Source organism: Meleagris gallopavo, chromosome 14, assembly GCF_905368555.1.
Source record: "Meleagris gallopavo chromosome 14, MGAL_WU_HG_1.1, whole genome shotgun sequence".
NCBI classification, from domain to species: domain Eukaryota; kingdom Metazoa; phylum Chordata; class Aves; order Galliformes; family Phasianidae; genus Meleagris; species Meleagris gallopavo.
The window spans coordinates 8,389,332-8,411,762 of NC_139417.1; the positions used below are offsets into that span (position 1 = coordinate 8,389,332).

The 22,431-nt window shown below is 41.1% G+C and overlaps 1 protein-coding gene across 2 annotated transcripts in view; it reads right to left on the reverse strand.

The window, feature by feature from the left end:
* The window catches only part of IL17RD (interleukin 17 receptor D), a 46,926-nt gene that overhangs the window by 22,192 nt on the left and 2,303 nt on the right, over positions 1 to 22,431 (reverse strand). The window contains exon 1 of one of the 2 annotated variants that reach the window (XM_085235903.1): positions 16,639 to 17,016. The exons of the other annotated variant lie outside the window; for it this stretch is intronic. Within the exon in view, the coding sequence (XP_085092029.1) occupies positions 16,639 to 16,770 (132 nt within the window). The 5' untranslated portion in view covers positions 16,771 to 17,016. Of the gene's footprint in view, positions 1 to 16,638; positions 17,017 to 22,431 lie in introns of those variants that run through there. 2 annotated transcript variants of the gene reach the window in all.

Genomic DNA, 22,431 nt, shown 5'->3' on the forward strand with positions numbered 1-22,431 from the left:
ATTTCTCCAAAACCAATTTAAGGAACACATATTCCCTTTGACTAAAACAAAAATTTTTACAAAAATCATGGCATTAACCATGGTTTTATGGTTGACCTTCCCAGAGGTAACTTCATTTTGTTTTAACATATTCTTTTGCCATTTTAGCTTGATATGGTTTTCTCCCACCATTAATGGGTAGGGAGAATTTAGCAGCTGCTGATTTCAATCCTACCAGAGGATGACGTGGTCCCTAAACCATGTGGTATGCTTATCACGGGGGTCCCTAGGTCTGCTATGCAGACAAACCTTTGCTAAGATTAGACAATAACTGTGTCATTCAATGAATTACTATTACATGCCTTTTAATTTTATTGTTGAAGACAAGTTTTCTTGTAACTTCATCTTTGCTAAGCTCAAAGGTAGAAGGTTCTAGCTCAAAAAAAAAAAATGAAAAAAAGCCACTTCTTTAATTTACTGCACTGTTGGAGATTTTCACTGCAAACAAATTTGAGCAATCGAATTGAAAATACTTCATTTGTAGTACAGGATGAGAGAATGAGATTATCTATTTGATTTTTAAATTTTGAAAATGAGAACAACAGCTGCAGAGAAGGAAACTTTAAAAGCAGAACGTTGCACAAAGGCTGGAAACGCAACAAATTTGACACAGCATGTCAGTTCTGTTTTGTGTGCATTTACACAGTGTCCTCTCCTCTAGTCTCGATCCTTTTCCTGTCTTTGAGAGAAACTCACTGAGAAATACTTTGCAGTTGTGAAGTATGAAATACATACTCTTAGAAACTGAACTTTAATTCTTACTTCCATAGATGAAATATACAGGCAGCACTAAGGAAAGTACTGTATATTCACAGGATCTCATGACTGTAACAAAATATATATATATATATTTTTTAAAAAATTGAGTTTTGTATGACAAAGACATAAATAAGCCAAATATTTGATTCGGGAGGATACAGAGCACAGCAATTTAGCAGTAACTTCACTCTACTGATCAGAGTACCACAGAACTTCTGAAACTTTCAAAATAGACAAGATTTGGGATTGTTCCATCTTAATCCCTTCTTTGAAGTAATGCAATTATTTTGAACACACACACACAAAAAAAAAAAAACAACACACTTTTCTTGGGGATTTAGAAAAATACAATTGTACTCATCCATACAATTTAAAAGCTCAGGGTTAGTGAACAGTATGATTCAATTCCAGGAACGATCACTACTTTGCTTGCCAAAGTCCTCCACGTTCCAGCTTTAAAGAATCTTTCACCATTCCCCCAACAGAGTTTCTAATACCTCACACAAAATTTGGTTTTGCAGGAGATGGAGTGGAAAACAATTTTATTTGAAACAATACAAGCATCTCTTCCCAAAGTCACCGTCTTTGTGAGACATCTAACTTAAAAAGGCTCTGAAAATGAAAAACTAGGTGGGGATCTGCTCCATAGCAACACAACCATTTCTTTGGCATTAAGTTCTGCACAAAGAGGGACACAAAAATAATAACATGCCAAGAAGTGCCACTTTTATTCTGCACTCAGCTGTGTTATATAATCTCCTCATCAAAAGGGGCAGATTACTGCATTTTCAGATCAGAAAGAGCATAATGAGTGTATCAGTCTTTCCTTCTTTAAATATGAATGGAAAAACAACGATCATTCCATTTTTACTGTGCTTACAGCAGCAAACACAATTACTAAAAATTATTTTTGCTTAGAAGTAAAAGTTCTTGTACATCAGGGAAGGTAGCAAAAGTAATTACCCATCCCTATAAACCTTCCCCTTTCCCAAGAAGGCAATCAAGTATTCCTCCCTTTCTTCCTTCCACAAAGCAAATGGACGAGCTGAATAAGCTGGCTTCCTGCAGAGCCAGGAACACGCCTCAGCCATGCTGCCCTTCCTTCTGAGGTTGTTAAAGGTAAGAGCTTTAGTTCCTTCTCAGCTATAAATTGTTCCCACCTCCCTGAGCCAAGCACGCAAATGGAGATTCTTACTATTGAACTATGTGCTTTTAGCAAATAAATTTCTTCTTGACGCCTCTGCCTAGTCCTGGTCGACAGCGATGAAAATTACTCCCACAGCTTAAGCAGTAACACAATCAGCAGGGCGGATTAGAGGGTCCGGTGCTTGCTGTGTGCTGATGATCCACATGGCTGAACTTGAGACACATGCAGACATTTGGTGGCTGCAGATTTAAAGTTTCAGCTGCCAGGGAATTTATACACTGCTGGTTAGTCAATATGAGCACAGTCATAGTATCTGCAGCCAAAAATCCTCCATGTGAAATGTGTCAGAAACATACACAAAGCTGCACAAACATTTCTGATCCACCTGAAGACACTTGGAAGCAGCAGCACCCAACAGCACAACCCCTCTCCCAAGCCCCTCTCTCTCTTGCAGCCACTTGGGCAGGAGAAGATCAGCCAAATGGTGGCCAACACCAGGAATTAGAACACAACGCAATATAACCTCACAGAACACAGCTTTCTAAGGAGGGCATTTCTCAAAATGAACCACCAGTGCTGAGCAAATTTTACCTCAGATCTCACCTGGTTATGGCAGACTTATCCCTAACCACGCTATGCAGCCGCCCTTCTCATAGAACAACTTTGCTATGAATAATGGACAGAAGACAGAACACATTCAAATATTCCTATGTGCTCAGAATTTGGAGCTGAAAAGCATTAAGTATTGCTAAGTTTCATTGTTGGAAAAATATCAAGGAAATGCATGTGTTTTAAGTATATCTGTACTGGCAAACTCTTCGGGCCTTACGTGCTATTGAATCCCGTAAGATTTTTAACTACTAAAAAAGGAATCCAAATACAAATTTTAAGTAGAGATTTAATGTTTGGAACGGTATCGAAACTCCAGTCAGTTTCCACTAATAAAAGTTACAGCCTATGGATATCACACTTTGTAATACACTTATATAAGTAAAATAGTTTAAGAGATGCTTTTTCCTATGCATTTAACATTAAGTGCTTTTGAAAGACAGCCAAAGCAAAGGTTGCACGTTCTGCCCATGCAGTAAGTGGCTAGTTCATAACCACTATTTATTAACTAGTATGCTAGCATACTAATTACTAATTATACTTCTTGACACAAAGCACGAATCTTCTAAAACTCACCATCACACACCACCTCTCCCACAGCCTGCTTGGGCTTTGAATTGTGCCATTGGTGCCAGGTGCTTAGCTGCTGTCTCAGGTCTTACAATGCTTCATGAAGGATCCAAGTACCTTGGGGCACTTTCGATTTCTAGTGCGAAAGGTTAAAATCAGATCTTCCAAAAAGAGTTTAAAAAAAAATCTATTGCAAATAAAATCTGTTTTGTTTTTGTTGGGGGTGCTGCTGGTGTTGTTTCATTTTTTATCAAATTATTTAATATGATAAATTTACAAACTCATTAATAAGTAATATGAAATCACACCTTGGGGAAAAACAATAGGAACCCTCCCATCCAATGCCTGAGGGTGAAGACTGTGATAGTGAAGACTGGACATATGGGCCCACTCTCATCACCTGCACTCTATAAACATGCAGATGTAGCACTAAGGAACATGGTTTAGTGGGAAACAGTGGTGGCAGGTGGATGGTTGGACAGGATGATCTTAGAGGTCTTTTCCAACCTTAATGATTCTATGATTCCATTCTATGATTCTGAGGTTCACAAATGGCACAGAGCACATTTAAGCTCAGGACAAATCCCACTGTTCTGCTGTTCTAAAGAATTTCCTCTGCGTTCCACAGAAACAGCGCCAGTAAGATCCAGACTCATTCCACACAAAGTCCTTAGAAGTGAAAGAACCCTGAAGAAGTAATCTGAGTTGCATTTCATCCACCTCTCTCTTCACTTTAGAGCACTGTACCACACAGAGAAGCTGGTCAAGTGGAAAGAAAGCCCTCAGCAAGGACAGCAGTCCAGCATATTTTCTCACACAGCACTTGCACCAGGCCGAGCCCATCCAGCAGCACCACGCGAGGCACTGCACTGCACCAGCACGGCACACTCCTTATTAGCACCTCACAGACCTGCACATTCCTGCAGTGTTGCAGTAATGTGCAATGAAGATGAGGATGGAGGATGGTTGTTAAGACTTAAGACTGAAAAAGGATGCATTTTTAATCTCGCTTTCCCTCTCCGTGAAATGCTTTAGGTACGCTGTATTGTAGTGCTGGTCACTGAAAAACAAAACACACGAGCACCTTCTTCACCATGTTCTGAACAGAAGAACAGTCTGGTGATTCTCCCTGCTCAGAGACCCAGGAAACACAGACTCATTTCCTGTTTTATCCATACTTTCTACTTAAAACTTAGAGGAATTTAATATCTTTTATCCCTCAGCCTCCCATCTGTAAAACAGGATAGCAGAATTTCCTTTCCCCTGGTTCCTACAAAGTAATTTTAGATAGCAATGTCTTCAGAGAAAAGACTTCCATTTATACTCTGCGTATATACACTTATGCTCTGTATTTATGCTCTCTGTACAGGACTCAGCTGTCAGTTGTCCTTTGGTGATATTCACACAAGTAAGCTTTATGACAAACTACAGATTAAGCTTTTCCCCACTTTAAAAGGGAAATGCCTTGGTTTTACTTCTTTCTTTTTTTTCAATAAATATTTCCAAGCTACCTGAGTTAAATTACAAGTCTTGACCCTATTAATGTTTGTCTTCCAGTTTTGCAGGGATGTGAAGCAAAACAAAAGTATGCCTAAGTAACTTCTTGACAGTAGTAAACTGCAAGCTAATACACAGAAGCGAAGGCTTGACTGCAGACACAAACAGTTTTCCACACTAGAATGTGTGGATTACTTGCTTGAGTTGTTTTGATTGGTAATAAGGTGCAAGGTTAAGTTATTGTAATAGCATCATCAGGATAACTGGTAATAAGAGCTGATAAGTTCGACAAGAACCATTTGAAACCTAAAGTGTAATCCACTGAGTCTTAGAAAAGACTTACAAAACTAATATGTAAAACATTTAATGAGAAACAAAGGTGACGTGCAGAGTGGTGACACACTGAGCCTTCCACAAGGCCATGCTCCCAGCCCACCAGAAGCAGGGTGCCAACGAAGCAATCAGCTGCTCCAGTTTGGGTGACATCCAGCTTTCACTGCAACATTTTGAATGCTGCCATTACCTCCTTTTTTCTTCCACGTTAACCAAACCACAGAATAAAACTAATTGTTTGAAGAAGAAAGGGCTCAAAAATTATTGCATCTAAAACTCACAGGGCCACCACTGCATGTTTTCTTCTCACGTGCTCTTCTGACAACTTCCTTACAATCATGCCAGGTCAACTTCTTTTTGCTGCAAATAAGCTTAAAGCCAAATGCAGTTCTATTGCTTTTCATCTCAAAATCCTCTCTAAACAAACTGCAATCAGTCTAATGCAGTATCTACAAACTATGGAACACTCCTGTTTCCAATACGTATGTTTTAAAGAACGAAATATACAATTAATCTGATCAATCGGTTCCAAACTTTATAGCCACAGCACACCAATGCACAACAGTATGAAAATGAAAACATTCTGTGTATCAGGATGTTAGTACCTGCTAAAGATTGAGATGTAAAACACTTTTTCCTGGTTATAGTGTCTCCTGACATCCATTTTTATGTTCAACTCTGTGAACATCTCAACATTTTCAAGTACTTGAAGCACATAAAATATACCTAAGACATGGAAAACACAGATACCTCAATCTAACTGCAGGAAGCAGTTTGGCCATGTCACAGTAACTTGTCAACCTACTATTTACTTGGTGTGCATAGATATTTCCCTGACAATAACTACTAATCTTTTCAAGGCAGAAGGAATAAGGGATTAATACTGAAACAGAAAATACAAGACACTACTAATGTTGACATAGAACACTATTAGCAGAAAAAAATATCTGAAAAATGTTGATGACTAGAATTTGTTAACAAAATACTTCTGTTGCACTGATATTCACAGCGATTTTTTCCTGAAATCAGAGATGTTTGCCCCAGACCATGGGATTGAAGTGATTTGAAATGGAAATATTTCCTGTCCGCTCGCTGCCAGTTTCTGTTCCCAGAGTGATATAACAGATGACATTGGGTACAATAAATTCTTTTATTAACCATAAATTTGAGACTGCTTCAGGGATTTGAAGTGTTCGGTTTCATGCTGAAAAAATGTAATGTTATCCACAGACCATCAGCGTGTGCAACAAAAACAGAGCCACAGGTTGGGGGACTTTGATCAAACCATGAAAAAAAGTCTCTTGATTTTAAAAATACTTGAAAAGCATTTACAACAACATTTTAACCTTTTATGTTTTCAAGATTCACACACTAACTGACCTTTCTTTCTGCAGGAAACAATCTTTTCTAACAACAAGAAGTGTCCATCTCAAAAGTTAATGTCATGCACGAGTTCCCTTCTAGCGGTCATCTTGTTTAGGAAGCCAGAAGCACAATGCAAAATTTAAGAGTTTAAGCATTTATAGGCACAGATTAAAAAAAGAAGTTCAATTGAACCTGAACTTCTCTAAAACATTTACTTGGCTTCCTCTCATCAAAGTTAAACTGAACACATAAATAACCAAACCTAAGTCATTGAACGGAAACACTTTGTCTCCATTAAAACAGAATTACATCACTGTCCAAAGTGCAAAAACCTACTGTGTTTCACCTCGAGTATAAATGCTAACTTACAAGTGAAAAACTACCCGATGTGACTGTAAAACATAAAGGTGGAAACAATTCCTTTCTGTTGCACCAAAAGCTAACTGTACGGGGTGACATCGCACCTCTGAGTGCCACCACCAGACTGTGCATACTGCTGACTTCTGCAGTTGAATGGGGAACACCAAACCATGACTAAAACATACACAGTGAATGTCATGTGGCCACACTGAACAATAGTTACCGTCCCCACCAAAGTTGTTAGATGATACCGGGCTTTGTTCTAGCATTTATTTTGTGGCTTTGAGTCCTGCACATACCTCCAGAATGTAATAAAGAAAGAAAGTTCTGTCCCTGCAGCTCATTCTTTACGAGCTGAATGTCCCATTTCCAAACCTCTGCATGACATTTCACGGCTAGTGGTCCTGATTGAAAAAGAACCCCAAAAGTGAATGGCACGATTAGCGAATTACTTCTTCAATTGCAACTATATGGAGAAACCTAAGTTATCCCAACCTGCATTATTCCTAGCTAATGAATAAAAGATAAAGGTTTTGTTTCCATTGATGTTCTGAAGAAGCATGGAATAACAACTTTTCACCTGCTGTGGGTCAGGCTGGGTAAGGTGTTTGTGGGTTTTCTGTTCTGATTTGTTGTGGTTAACCTACTAGTCTTGCTGGGAAAAAAAAAAAAAAGGGTATCTTAAGATAAAGATAATTACTAAACACCACCAATGTGATTTGCTGGAAAAAAAAATGTAAACAATAAAGCAAAGTGGTAACTGTTTTGGAACAGATGTTACTGATATTCTTTGAAAAGTATCTTAGCAAAATGTTTCCGTTGTTAACAGAAAGACAGATATTAGATACTACTTGATAATTAAAGCAGCTGGCTTTACATTTGGCCCATCACTTGGTGGGAATTTTAAAAGTATCTGAAGGGTTGCATGGAACACTGACTGAAGCACAGACTGAGTCCCAGCAGCTCCTGACTCCCTGCACAGCCCCAGCTGCTCTTTCGTGCTGCAGCTCACGGATTCAGAGCAGACACTTCACACGAGAGCCTGGGACCTCACTTTGCCCACACGACTGAGCTGACCCAAGTAGTGAAGGAAAAAGAAAATAAAGAAGAAGCTGGGATACCTTCCATCCAAAGGGTCTGAGCAATGTGATTCATGATGCAGCTCGCAAACAGGTGCCTTAACACAGGTGGGAATGGGCAAGCACCAAATGGGAGGAAGCAGATGGTAGTGAAAATTTCTCCAACCAGCTTCACTGTGAGTCCATATAAAATGCAACTACACTCCAAGCCACAAAAGAGAACAAATCCTATTGAAAGTTAATGGGAGTTAGGGTACTCCATTCTTTTTCAAAATCCCATTCCAAGATTCTAAAGACCCACACGCGCTCACGGGATCATCCTGAAATCACCCATTTATACCCTATACCTCTAAGACTTGGAGGGGAAGCCCAGCACAAGCTTGAGACCTTTGCTAACAAGCTTTGCAATGCAGCAGTGCTGCCTTCCCACACCATGTTTAAAGCTCATCTGGACAGAGCAGCCTTTATGCTCAGCACAAATGCACGACTTACCAATTCCAGTTTTCACCCTCATTTTGTTTCTGCTGCCTATAATTAGAGACAAGCCCAGACAGAGATAACATTGATCCCCATGGAAATTTGAGGAACGTGAAGCAGTGAGCACAGGCTTTACAAGGGCTCTGGGGCAAAGCACAGAACAGCACCTGGGCAGCCAGGGAAGGGCTGCCCTTTGTTACCTGGGCAGCTGCACACAATGCTCCTCCAGCACTTCTAAGGGAAAACCCATCCCTTCAGGCCTGCTTACACAAGGAAGTTATCACTATATGATAAACAAGATGTAAATTTACACTTCAGTAGAAATGCTACGACAACACACTACGTGGGATGCTCCAGGACACACCTACACAACAGAGACTGAAGGTAGCTCTTGTTGAGAAATCCTGAGCATCAGACATCACTGCGTTAGCAAACTGTGATGGAGTTTGGTCCTCAGCAGCACAGCCCTGCTGATCCTGGCACTCTGCTCACTGCTCTGGGTCAGTGCTGCTGCCTGAACAAGACGAAATAAACAAACAAACCTACCAGCTCCCAGAGCTACATGTCTTCTGTATTTGTAAGAAAAGCCGATTAGAGTGTTGTTTTCACAGGTAAATGGCAAATAACATATACATGTCCGCAAACAGTTCGAATTCCTTCACAAAAAAAAACAGATAATAGGATATAGCGGGTATATGACTATTAAAACTCTCTTAAACTTGTAATTTTTTATGCTTTCTGAATGTAGGCCAGTCACACCTGGAATATCTCTGTCGACCTGAGCAGCTGACAGCTCCTAGTTGTAACACTTGAAGATTCAGTTTGGACCCACACATTCTCAGGTGATGTGTTCCTACTTGGTGAACTAAATTTCCACGTAAATTTAATCTGCATAAATTAAAAGGTCATTTTTTAACTGGTAGAATTGAAGGTATAAGAAAGGGACATCTACAAGTCAGATTAGTCTTTGGAATTTTATGTGCAAAGAGATGAAACTGAACTGCCCTATGTACACCAGTTACAAACTCAGAAAATGCTCTTCACTTCATGTATCCCCAAATTTTATCCCATTGTTCGTTTTTATCTTAGAGCTCCACAAACTTAAAGAAAAATGTTAGAAATACACATTAATATTGTTTACATTCAAAGTATGAAGCTCAAAAGAAGCTTATCTTATAAAGGTAGGGCGTTGGGTTTTTTAAGTGAAAATGAGCTCAAGGTTCCCATGTCTTGGTTAAGACTAAAATCTTCCATTTGAAAACACAAAGCAAAATTAATTAGAAAACACAGTTTGAGTGAAAAGTATTCTTGCAAAGAGTTCTTAGAAAGGATCGCTTTGAATGCGTTTGATGCTGAGGAGACGCCATAACTTTTCTTCACACAAAAGCAGTCATCAGCAGAGCACAACCAGATGTTAAGATTTCTTTTCTTAGTTTCTGTAAACCTCTGTGACCTCCCCCAAATTAAAAAAGGGAACAGCATTTTTAAAGCCACAGGAGCTATCATTAGCGAAGCCTTCTAAGGATTTTCATTAATTCATAGCCAGCCAACCAGGAATTTTCCCACAGCCGTATACAAAAAAAGTCAGAGAAGTCACTGATTGCATGGTTGGATTTGAATGTAGTCAGAAGTAAGATCAGAAATATCTCATTCCTCCCACTGATATAAGAGCAAAGAAGATAGGGAAGGTCAGAAATTAAAATCCAAGTCTGCCCACCAACCACGAGGAAAATCTGGCATTTCCATACTGCAGAGAGCATAACAGTGCGCATCACATACAATTTGGTGGGGAAAAGAATCACACATATAGATAGGTAGAAAGGAATTATTTGGCAACCTTTAAGCAGTCAGCAGACACACAGAATTCCATCCTTATATCCACCACAAAGCAGCCACAAGACTTAGAGTGATGCTGTCCGGTTGTTAGTGTATTCTCACAATTCATAGCAATTTATGAGTTCATATACATACACCTACAGCCCTCTGAACTCTGCAGGCTCGTTTGTCCTGTGTAGTTTCTGTCAATCACAGAGAGGAGCAGCTTGTTCTTTCAATGTTAGACCATCAGATTACAAACAAAGGTCACAAAAACCTAAACACATTTCAACAGCACTTCCTTTGGAGACATTACAGTGATCTGCCCTGTACCAGATTTGTAAGGAAAAGGCCAGGTGAGGCCTCAGAGCCTGCTGGCTTGCAGACTCAAAGCTGCCAACAAGACAGCACATCTGTCAGCATGGAGGCCACCACTTCCCAACCACTTCTGCATGCTGCCCCATCACCAAGTGGTTCGAATTTGATTCAGATCAGTCATGGACGCACACAACTGCAACTATGCTGAATTAACCAGAACGTACATTTCAGAGCTTATACTCTCAGGCTGACAGAAGGAGATAATGATACCCGATCCAGCATGAAGTCTCCTTGGACAAAGCTCTCTCACACATTTTTCTGAGCACATTAAAAGATGCAGAATGAGTGATGAGCCCTACTGTCTTGCTGAAAAACAGCCCAAGACCAGATCCACATGAACAAGAATAAAGGTTGCTTGTGCACTGAGAGCTCCAAGTTTCTGGAAAGTGCAGAAAGATCACAACATATTCAACAAATTCCTGTGACATATATTCTACTTATGCATTACTGACAGATTTTGATACTTTATTGAAAGCTTTGCTTACTTGCAACTAAAAGAAAAGAATCCTATTGCTACTCTTCACTTGAGAAGCAGCTCACTTAGACAACATTTCCTAGGGCTGCTTGGCCAACCCAACCAATGAGCACAGGCCTCGTACCAACAGCACTCTCAGCATTGGACACCAACAAAAAGAAAGGTGTGAGACACAAAGCTGGGTAAGCAGAGACCATTGGTGACAGGTGTTACTAAAAGATGTAGCAAAAACTCAAATGCCATCACTGTAAAGCAGGAAACTCCAACTCCTTTCTAAAACAGAAGTCAGGGCCCTGCCTCCAGACATGGCCAACCAAGAAGGTTTGTGTTCAGAGTGGTTTCAAGTCAGATGTAAAAGCACAACTGCTAAGCTAAAAACAAAACCAGTTAATAACCTGCAGTTGGAAAGTATTTAGGAACTTCAGGAAATACAGGAAATAGCATTAAGAAACAGTAGAAACAGCTTCACTGACAGTTTTATAAATCTGGTGGCAAGTGAGGAGTAATTCATAAGACAGAACATGATACACAGAGACCCAATGACAAGTGGACAGCCAATGGAAGAAACACTGCTTAAGTGTATTTTCCTGTGTTCCTTAACATTTACTATCCACACATACAGAAGTTTGAGACCCACTTCCAAAAATTTTACTTCTTTAAACAACAATCCAGTACAGGATAGAAAATTTTAGAATCATCTCCTGTTCAATGAGACATTTTATTTTATTTTTTAAATAAAAAATTGATTGTAAGATGTACTAAGTAACAAAGGTTCAAGCATGTTAAAGTATCTATTTATACTTTGGTTTGGCTGACAGACTTTTGGACAATCCATACATTACTGCTACATAGATACTGCATAAAAATCACAGGAAGGAGTCTATTCATTACTAGCCTAACATAGTACTCAATTACCAATTAATCACGTATTTGATGAAAGTCTCTAGGAGAAAAATAGGTTTTGTGTGTCAAGTCAAGTTGGCTCCTCTTGAAGAGATCTGAAAAGGACAAAGAGCTAAACAAGACAACAACTGTCAAACACTACGTGCATTAGAGGATAAGATCCTTTTTCCAAGCTAGCACGTAAGCTGTGATAGAGTCTCAAATTATCATAACCTAAAATATTTGAGATATACTGACCTACCCATAGCTCCTTATTTTCAGCTACACTGTAGCTTGTATCTTTTTCATAAAATATTTTATGAATAATATAGGGAGAAGGATATAATTACTATCCATTTGATATAACTTGTCTTTTTATAGGTGTGATGCATTCATGAATAACATTCACTTTCATACATAAAAATTCATGGTATAGAAACATCAACATAAGAGTTTCAGAAAAAAATAATGTATTTCAATTATGCTGTATTATTATAGTGGTAGCAGTGTAACTTATCAGTGCGTTTTAAAAACAATATTTTTATTATTATAAATTAAAAACTATATTTGAGCTTAATGTTTCGCTAGTAATGCTTCACACTCCTGTCATCTCGCTGGCTTCCAAACAACATTGTAAATTTATAGGTAAAATTCAGCCTTTGAGCAGAATAAGGCAGGCAAGTTTACATCAAAGCTCTGTTTCAACATCTTTAGACCAATCTGTTGTAAAAGACAGCTGGTCCTTATTAAACACCCTTTAAATGTTGCAGCTTTAATTAAGTAACATCCATCTTATATTAGCATTAACAAATAATTAGCTAAAGAAATCTAGTATTGCCTAATCATGACTGCTTAACATCTTTTCACCAGTGGGCTAGGAAGCATTCATCTATTAAAGAACTTGTTCTTAAATAAGCATCTCAAGATTTTGAATTAACAACTCTGATCCAGCAGTTATCACACTTCTGCTCACTCAATAGCAGACTGAGGGTGGGGGAGAAGTAGGGCAGGGAGCAAAGTTTGACATCTAAACTAAGCGACATGATCTCAAGAGGAAACAAATCAAATCTGTAACAGTCCTAAGAAATTTCAACTGCAGAAATCTTGTTGGCTCAACAGCTTATTCATTCCCATCTTCAAAAGCAGCATACAAGGGAAACACATTTTTGTTGTAATACTGAGAATTAGTGTCAATGACATAAACAGGCTTACATTTCTGTAATTTTTGTTCTCTGGTTGCGTTTGCTCATTCTGGAAATAGAGAATTTAAGCTCAATCACCTCTAAGCTCCTAAATATTCATCTGCCTATTTTCACATTACTACATGCATTTTTAAATTAACTTCAAGAGGCAGAGTGCCATTAACATTTTTTGATGCTGGAGTATAAATGGGGTCACCATCTCTGCTAACATTACCTGATTAATGACACTGGGGGGGAAAGAGTTTGAAGGCAAACTTTAAGCAAAAATAATACAGATGCCTACCTGGCCAACCATGCGTGGAAGGCTTAGCACTCAACAGGTTGAGTAGCATCTGACCAAAGAAACACACTAAGCTTGGAGTCATGCAATTAATCAATTTTAAGCCAGTATTATATTGCTTATATATGTCAGTGGGGAAAAATATATATATATCTATTGATTAAAAATAAAATCCAAAAAGAGAGGATATAGAACTGCTGGCATCTGGTCTGCAGAGCTTTCAAGGAACTGGGGAATCTTTGGATGGAGGAACTCCCTGATGGCAACCATTAACACCTTCCACTAGGCTTCTTCTCAGGTCCTTCCTCTGCTCAACACCTTTTGACGTTTTTAAATACTCTTCAAGAGGAAAAAGCTACTTCTTTAAATGATGGAAAATAACAAGATCTAAGGGGAGGAATTTAAACTCCAGTAAGTTATTTCTCACCATTTTACAAGACATTCTTCCTCCCAAACAATTTCCCAAAACACAGATTTAGACAGGAGAATCACTTTGGCACAACTCAGCTCTGCACTTGGGAGAACTCTAGCTGTAGGGTGGAACGCTCGAGGAGATAAATGCAGGGACCTGGCAGCACAAACCTAAAGAAGAGGGTAGGCAGAGCTCCTGGTAATAGAATGATAGGAAATAGGGATCTTCAGAGTCCTTGCTACAGAACGGGAAGGAAAAGAAAGCTCCTTAAGCATGGTACATAGACGATGACATGGAGAGAGTAAAGGGAGGCTTCAGGGGAACAGAGAGCCCCAGTGGTTGCTAAGCTATGATCAGCAGAGCAAAGAAAGGTAGGACTCTGCTAACTGGAGGGTGGAGGGGAAAGAAGTTCACTAAAATTCTGCTTTTATTCTCTCACATCCTACAGTCTCATTAATTTTGAGCTTTTACACTACTGAACATGGTTCAGTGCCACGATTTTCAAAGGAATTAGACACAGAAAAAAAGGTTACCCATCTGTGTACTCCCATTGGAACCTACAAAACAACTTGAGACTAAAGTTGCTCAAGTGTTTAACACTGAATAAATGAAACTGAAATATATTCAAATCAATATCACAGCCAACTCTGTCTTGCCTCACAGCTTGTTCCTAGGATGAAAAAAAATCAGAGGATACTTTTCCAGAATAGCTCCCCATGTGGACATACTTTCTCAAGATGAAGAGAGGCCCAGCTCTGGTTTATTTTTTTCTGGATAAAGGTATGCATATGATGTGGTAGGACCATCCACATGGAAAGCTACTTTGCAATGCTATTCTGCTTTAAGCAAACGTTCTACCTCAATCTGGAATACTGCTAAGTATAGGAATACATTACAGCCATTAAACATCAGTGAAAGAAATACTGGCTTAGCAAGAGCCTGGGTCCACTGAAACCACCTCTATTTCTTATCAGTGCTCTCCAAGTTACTCAGCAAAGTATCAACTGCTTTAATGCTACAGACACATGTTGAGCTTGCAACACCAATACCAAAGTATTACTAGAGAAAGCAATAAGCACAGGCACGTGTTTTGTGATGCAAGCTGTAAAAATCATACTTAACAACTTCATTTTGAAAATCTTAACTGTTAACAGTAATTTCAGGAGCTATGAATCAAACCATCAAATGCTTCCTCTCATAATCTCGTAACCGGAGCCCAGCCCAGCTGTCACCAACTCCAGCCTTTACTGCCACATAACACTGAGGAAAATAAAACTACGTTTTGTAGAGAGGAAAAAAAAAAATAAAAAAACAAAAGGGTGTTACTCGTGTAAATGTACCATGATGGAACTCAGTGCTGATTTTCAAAAACAACACACAAACAAAAAAGGAGAACAAAGGACACCAACAAATATCAGGCTTTTAGCACAGGAAAATATCCAGTGTGTACGTGGCAACAACACTCAACTCTCCAAATTAAATTTAAAAAAAAAAATACTGAGTTTCTCTTTTTCTTCCTAGATAATTCATGCCTTTGAGAACTACTTTAATTGAACTGCTTTCTATAATGTATACCAGACATATTCACCGCATGCCTTTCTCCATATAAGCCGTTCAGATTTGTCCATGTCCTTAATTCAGGTTAATTAGACACCGCTCACAAATACCCTGCAATAAGGGTATCTGTTTGAATAGGACACAATCGCTGCAGGGCTTCTGTCTTTTCAATCAGTCAGTGTCCCCGCAGTGTTTAGAGTGGCAGAGGGGAAGTGGCCTGTGGTTAAACAGAGGAAATACCGAGGAATTTTAATAGAGCAAATAGTCTCTTTACTTCCTACAGGGCCCTACTTCAAAGGCAGCCCTGCTCCCGAGCAGACAATGTGTTAGAGGGGCCATCAGTCATGTACCAGCACGGCGGCTCGGCTCGCAGCTCTCACAACCGGCCAATTGACCCCCAGCTGACACAACCGGGACCATCTCACAGTCGCTCCTCTGCCAGGGCTGGGGGTGACAGCACCAAGGCCGGGATTCCAGAAAGGCACGATCGCCAAACGCTCCTACCAGGCACCGAATGAAAGGCCCAGGGAAATGGGAAAACAAAGCTGAAAATATAATAAAAGCAGAAACCACTACAAATATTTAAGAAATTAAAATGTTACATTTGCTGCGTGCGATTAAAACAAAGGTTTTTTTTATAAAATGCTACTAATCTGAGAGACACGAAGCAGACTGTGGCACGCTGAGATTCCATACCCACAAGGTGCCATTGGCTGCACCACAGCAGGGCGCTGCCGCGGCTCCCGCAGCTCTCCACGGTTTGCTGAGACAGCGGCGTGCCGGGGGCACGGGACGAGCAGCGGCACCGCATCCCCATCTCTTACAGCTCCAGCAGAGCCGCGCAGCACGGAGCTGAGTCCCGAGCTGTAGAACACTGCTTTTCTTCAGGACGTTTCCCAGCACTTTCGCCACCCTGCGCGCTGCCCTACGAACGTGAGCGCCGCGGAGCGCCCTCAAAGCGCTGATGTGACACCGCGGAAACCCGCAGCGACAGCCGACAGAAGGGCGGCGATGGAAGGCAGCGCTCCCTGCCGTGCTCCCGCACCGCCGCGCCGCAAAGGGACAGGGAGCCGCGCTTGGGAGCCGGGGAGAACTTCAAAACTGAGTTAAAAGTAGCAAAAAAAGAAACGGAAAAGAAAGCAACGAAGAGCCTGACAGCAAAACGCAACAGAAGCGGGAACGAAAAGCAAAGCCCCGTAACAACGTTTATCACCTGCCTCCCCGCACGGACAGAGGGGAAATCCCACTCCGCGTCCCCGCCGGGAACGCCGCGGTTCCTCCCGGCCGCGGACCCGCCGCAGAGCCCCGCAGCAGCAGCCGCACCGCCGGCTCCGCACCCCGACCCCTCACGGCAGCACCGCCCCACCTGAGCCGCAGCGGGACCGAGCCCGGCGCTACTCACCCGCCCTCCACAGGCGTCGGCCGCCGCCCCCCTCCTGCCGCCGGGTCCTCCGGCCGCCTCCGCGAGCCGCCGTCCCCCGCAACAGGCGAGGAGCGCGAGGAGGAAGGCGCCAAGCTCCCGCCCCGGGGCCATGGTCCGCAGCGGCGGCCGCGGAGCGCGGGCGGCGCGGCGGCGGCGTGGCGGAGAGCGGCCGCGTGCATGCGCGCCGCCGGCCCGGAGCGGGGGGCTGCGTCTCGGCGGGCACGCGCGCCCGTTCCCCGCCCCCGGCCCGGCCCCGCCCGCGGGAGCGCGCCGCCCTCCGCCCGGGGTCGCGCGTTTCTCCCTAACTTGCGACGTGAGGCGAGGCGCTACGCGGGGCAGCGCAGCGGGACGGCCCCGGCGCCGGGCTGCTCTGCGCGAAGCGCTCGGAGTCACGTAGGGGCCGAAGCCTCAGCCGGCAGCAAAGCTCAGAAGCGCAGCGCTGAGCTCAGAAGAGACAGCAGCTGCTCAGGTGGCTACAAGCAGCAATCAGGTAGCTCAGAGTCTTCCCTTCAGTAACCCCAACCGCCATTATTTCGGAAGATTTTGCATCCTGGTACATACTGCTGCTATCATTAATATTAGACAAAAACCACGATAAGAGAATAGAAAAAAAAAAAAAAAAACAGTACAAAATAGCACATCACAGTTCAGATTAAAGCAATACACAAAAAATCTCAAAAAGCCCACTCAGGCTGAAAGGAAACACCACCAACTGGCCATTTTTAAACTACTTCCAAACATGTCACAGGGTTTTCCAATCCTTGCTAACACCAGCAACAACAATACAGGAAGACTCCAACTGCTCTCAGACAGCCCTTCTCTGCCAGTTGCCATGAGAACAGGCTCAGGAGCCCCTGGCAGACACAGTTCTTCATTATATCATGAGCAGAAGTGGGATTCCTGCCATTAAGCATATTTTAGCACAAATTCGAGATTTGGCCACAGCCCTGTTAAAGCTCTTGGAGCAGATGATGCTTACTTGGGATGCCCATTTTCCCCGCAGGTTGGTGTTCTGGAAAAGGGAAGGGTAAAATTCCACTGCCACCGATGGCTCTGGCACTACACAGAGAGCAGAAGGAACAACAAGTCTTACTAACCAAGGGCTCAAAGAGAAGCACAAAGCAAAAACGTCACCTGCCACAAGTCAGCCTGCGTGCCCCCCCCCCCCTCCCCTTATCTCAGCTTAAGCTAATAACAAAACACCACATCTGAAAAACATTTATCCCAAGAGCTGTCACGGCCAGCTTGCCAATGTGAATGCAGTGACTGCACACAGAAGGATCGCGCTGCTTTTTGGGACTGCATGCAGAAGCATTTTATTGCTTTGTGTGCATTTAGAGTAACTTCCACTGAGAAGTTTTGTGGAAAAGGACAGAAGAGAGGTGGGAATCAAATGACAGCAGTTAAAATTTCCGCTTAGATTCTCTAAAATGCTCTAGCTAACGTAAGGACAAAAGTGACTGTGGGGACTGCTTTCCTGCAGGCTCTTTTGTCCTTACAACAGTCTCCTGTTTCAACATAGTACAACATATCAGTTGGAGAATATCCCTAAGTCATGGGTATCAATATCACGCATTCTACAGCTGGTTTTGGTTGCCTCTCTACCATCTTGCTCAAAGCTAAGAATCCTTTCTTTCCCCCTCCTTTCCGAGCAGCTGTTCCCAGATGGAGGGGACAGTGGGAACTCGGCTGGGCCTAGAAAAATATGGAAACTCAAGTAACAAAGAGTGCTGCTGTATAGTTAGGATTTTCCTACCAAATATTTCCATCAGTTGCAAAATAATAATAATAAAGCCTCCTTAGATTTGGACGCTGTATCCTTCATCCTCCATCCATCTCTTGTATTTCTAACATTTAAATCTTTCTCCCAGGACAGACTGACCTCGGCTGTACAAGGAAGGAGTTAAGAAAAGAGCTCAGCTCTCGGCTGTAGGCCAGGAGACATGCACCATGCCTGTGGACATATCCACTGGTGTAGGGCAGTTAAAGACCATCCAGTATCAAACCTGAAGAACTAATTTAGAAAAAATGAGTGAAAACAATGTTGCCAGAAGCGCTCAGGAGTCACAAAAATTGTACTGTGATAATGTCTTCCATATTGTAACATACCATAGTTTCAAAAGATCTGGTTAACCTCAAGCAAAAGATTATCAGCTATCTGACAGTGATCCCAGATGATGAAATTGAAATTTAATTTAAATGCATCTATTGCCATTAATGGTTCTCTCTTTTAAACCACCAGGTCTTGATAAATGTGCCAATATTAATGAAGAAGAAAAGAGTTATGAAAGGAAGATCTGCCTTACTATTCCCATTTTATAGATGCAGAAACGTAAAGAGAGTCATAAATACGCCTGTTTTAACATCTTGCACACATGCTCGAGGCTAAACCAATAATTAGATTTGGAGTCAGGAAAGACTCTGCCCCCTACTAAGACAGGAAGAGACCCCTGGGGGTAATGGGTTTTGTTTTTAATTTGCTTCTTTCTAGAGACACACAATCTACTTCCTAAGGTCATCCAGACATTATCACTGGGCACGTAAAACAGCGTGGGTTGTGGAGGCCAGATCCTCCAGAACAAGTCCATCCAAGAGCCTGCTTGTGCCCTGAGGGGGCAAAGAGGAGCACAGCACACCATCCTGGCAGCCAGCTGCCTCCTGCTGCATCCAAACACTTATTGGCACTTCCAGATTAGTTGCTGCTGTGTCCACGTGGGAGTTGAAAGTGGAACTGGATGCATGACTTCTGCTACATTTGCTTTAACACTGGCAGCCACCACTTCTATATCCAGATGCTTTGCAACAAATCCTGTAGTTCAGCATCCTTCATGCTGAATAAGCTAAGCCTTACGGAATTCCTTGTAGGGTGCAGGCAGCCACATCTTCCCCCAGTCACTTTCTATCACATTCTCATTCTTGAGCTTTCTTCTTAAATACCTCAAGTCTATCTTCAGGTATTTGGGGATGTTTTGAGGTTTGTAGAGTTCAGAGAGTAGAGTGAATAGTCTTGTGACCTTTCTGGATGACTTAATGTCTTCTACAGGAAATTGCACTTAATGGCCAAGGAAGTTTTTCCAATTCTATATTCCCAAAGGCTCAAGTTAGCATCAGATGTAAAGATGAAAAGGAACCGACTGAAACAAACTACTTACTATACACAAATGACTTCTGCTCACTATCAAAACAACTGTTTGTCAGCAATCCATGAATACAAATCCTTGTATAACATCACCATTCCCCAGACCTCACAGTTCCTTGTAGAGAGAGTACACAGGCCAACTTACTCTGCTGGCAGGAAGCATCTGCAGTCAAATGTGAACTCTGTATTTCTATTCAGTTTTGCACATGTTTAGTTTTGCATCTGGTTATTCGTATGAATATAATAAAGGAACAGACAGACTGCTCAGTTCTGAGATCTTTCAACTTACTGATCTGCCACCAAATTCACTTCTCTCTGTTATACAAGCAAGCTGAATTGACTCATCCTGTGGCCACATGATCTTTTCGGAGAAAAGAGGGAGCAGAGCAGGACTGTATCTTTCAGCAGCAGTCTTCTGTTACACTGGATTAGGTGTTATATGAAACTACACATTTAGAGAAAAGTAGATTTGTGATGCAAAGAAAATTAAAAATTGCACGGAAGAGTGACTTTTCAATAAAAAAAATCCACTGAACTTGAAACATTCCAATCCAAGAACTGTATTCTTAGGTCATGTATGTTTTATTCTTTAGAAATATTTGAGTCATTATCAGTGCTCAACTTCAAAATATTTTCCTGCAATACAGGCATTTCAGTTCAGCCAACTATTAAAAAAGCAAACAAAGCCTCCTCCAATGCCATAGGAACACTCGTTAGAACTGTAAATAAAGCAATGCTTTTTCAAAAGTTTCTTAGGTTTATTTTTAATCTCAACTTCTTAATGCAGCACAATACCTTCCACAAAGACATCTTGCCATTTTCCATCTGCAGAGAAATATGTGCCTGGGTGGGGGGGCAGCTGACTTAACAGCCTATCCCGAAATTCACCGATCTACAGCATCCTGTGGCCATGTCTGTGAAACTAATCCTAGCACACTAAGGGACCCCTGACTGAGCATAACCTGCCTTAAAACTTTTCCCATTTAACCAAGGGGAGAGCAATTTGTTCAAAGACTTCAAGATGACATCATTCCTTATTTGAGACCAGCAGCTAAGTGTAATTAAGGCTAAAGAAAATGTTTTGAAGATTTTTGTCATTAAAACAGAGAGACTACTAACAGATCCCATTGCAGAACAATAGGAGCATTTCCGGAAGAATTCCAAAGTCCTACTATTGTGTAACTGCTGTGGAAGATGATTGGAAAGCAGTCTGTCAATAGCACTTCATTCTACTCCCATTAAGGGAAATATACAAGCAAATGAAAATGTGGACACATGGAAATTGTAGTCTGTTTATATGACAGATACATAACAGCATTTCAGAGAAAAGGTTAGAACACTTTATGGCAGATTTACAAAAGAATTCTACAGCAATTCTACAGAACTGTACTAAACAAAGAGGAAAGGTCTTGCTAGGAATAACAGTTACTGCTGACAGCCCTACTTTTCAAACAAACAACTTAAGGTCCTCCGTATCTACAGTTTGGCACATTGTTGTAAAAAAAGATTGAAGTACTCAGGTATTAGGATTGATTCAGTTGTTTGTTTTTGAAAAGAGTAATATAAATATCCAGATAAGGGATTGATAAAATGCTGATCTACTAATGAAACATTGATAAAAGAAAGATCTATTAATGATTGCAGAGAAAGTTAATGCACGTTAATAGTAAGTTACAATAATTATTATTTGCTTGTGGTTAGATGGTAACATTAGGAATCTCTGACAAGAACACTCCAACTGAACTGCTGTTTGTGATAGACCTTACTGTCCAGCAGTATGTTCATAGAATCAAGAGGGGAAAAAATCTCACTTAAGCAAGAATAACTACAAGAAAAGCTTTTTTACATAACCTACTTGAGTTTCACAAAAACATCTAGCCAGTCAACTGCATTTTAAGAGTGGTGACGATGCCTCATTAGACTGTTTCCTTATGACTTCCTTTCCCTGTCAAAACGAATTAGAGCAATTTGCAATTACATTGTCAGTTAGCCACATCCTGTAGCATGGAATGAGATGCTGTCCCACCTTTGAAGTGAGAGGTACACATATATCCATATCCAGTCAGTAACTTAGAAATATTCAAATCAAGAAAGAAATAGAAGTGACAACTACCACATTTTTAAATTTTTTACCCTGACTAAACATACTGAAATGCAAGTCAAACCACAACAGATGTATAGTATTTAAATAGTACAATGCTATTTCTTATTGTCCTAATATGATGAAACTGTTTTATAGGAAAAAGCAGGTGGTCATCAGTCCTTTTGCATGCCAAACATTTGCATTCTCAAGTTTGCATTTGTTATCACAGAAGAATTACATTAGTAGATACTGTAGCAAAGTCATTCCATGGTTCCATTGTAAGGGTGGGGTATTTTTTGTTTGTTTCTTTTAGAATTACTTGATGCTTTGACAGATATAAAATGATACTGCTGCTATAAATGCACTGCATTTTGTAGTGCTGTAATCACCCATGAAAGCAGCCTTAACGATTTAGAAGGCTGTAAAAGGCCCCAAACTGAATTCTGAAGTTAATATCTAAATATTAAATGTTCAGACTATCAAAAATACTAAGAACCTACCAATTTCCACTGGGTTCAATTTCAACATAGCCCATCCTGAGTTTTTGAAA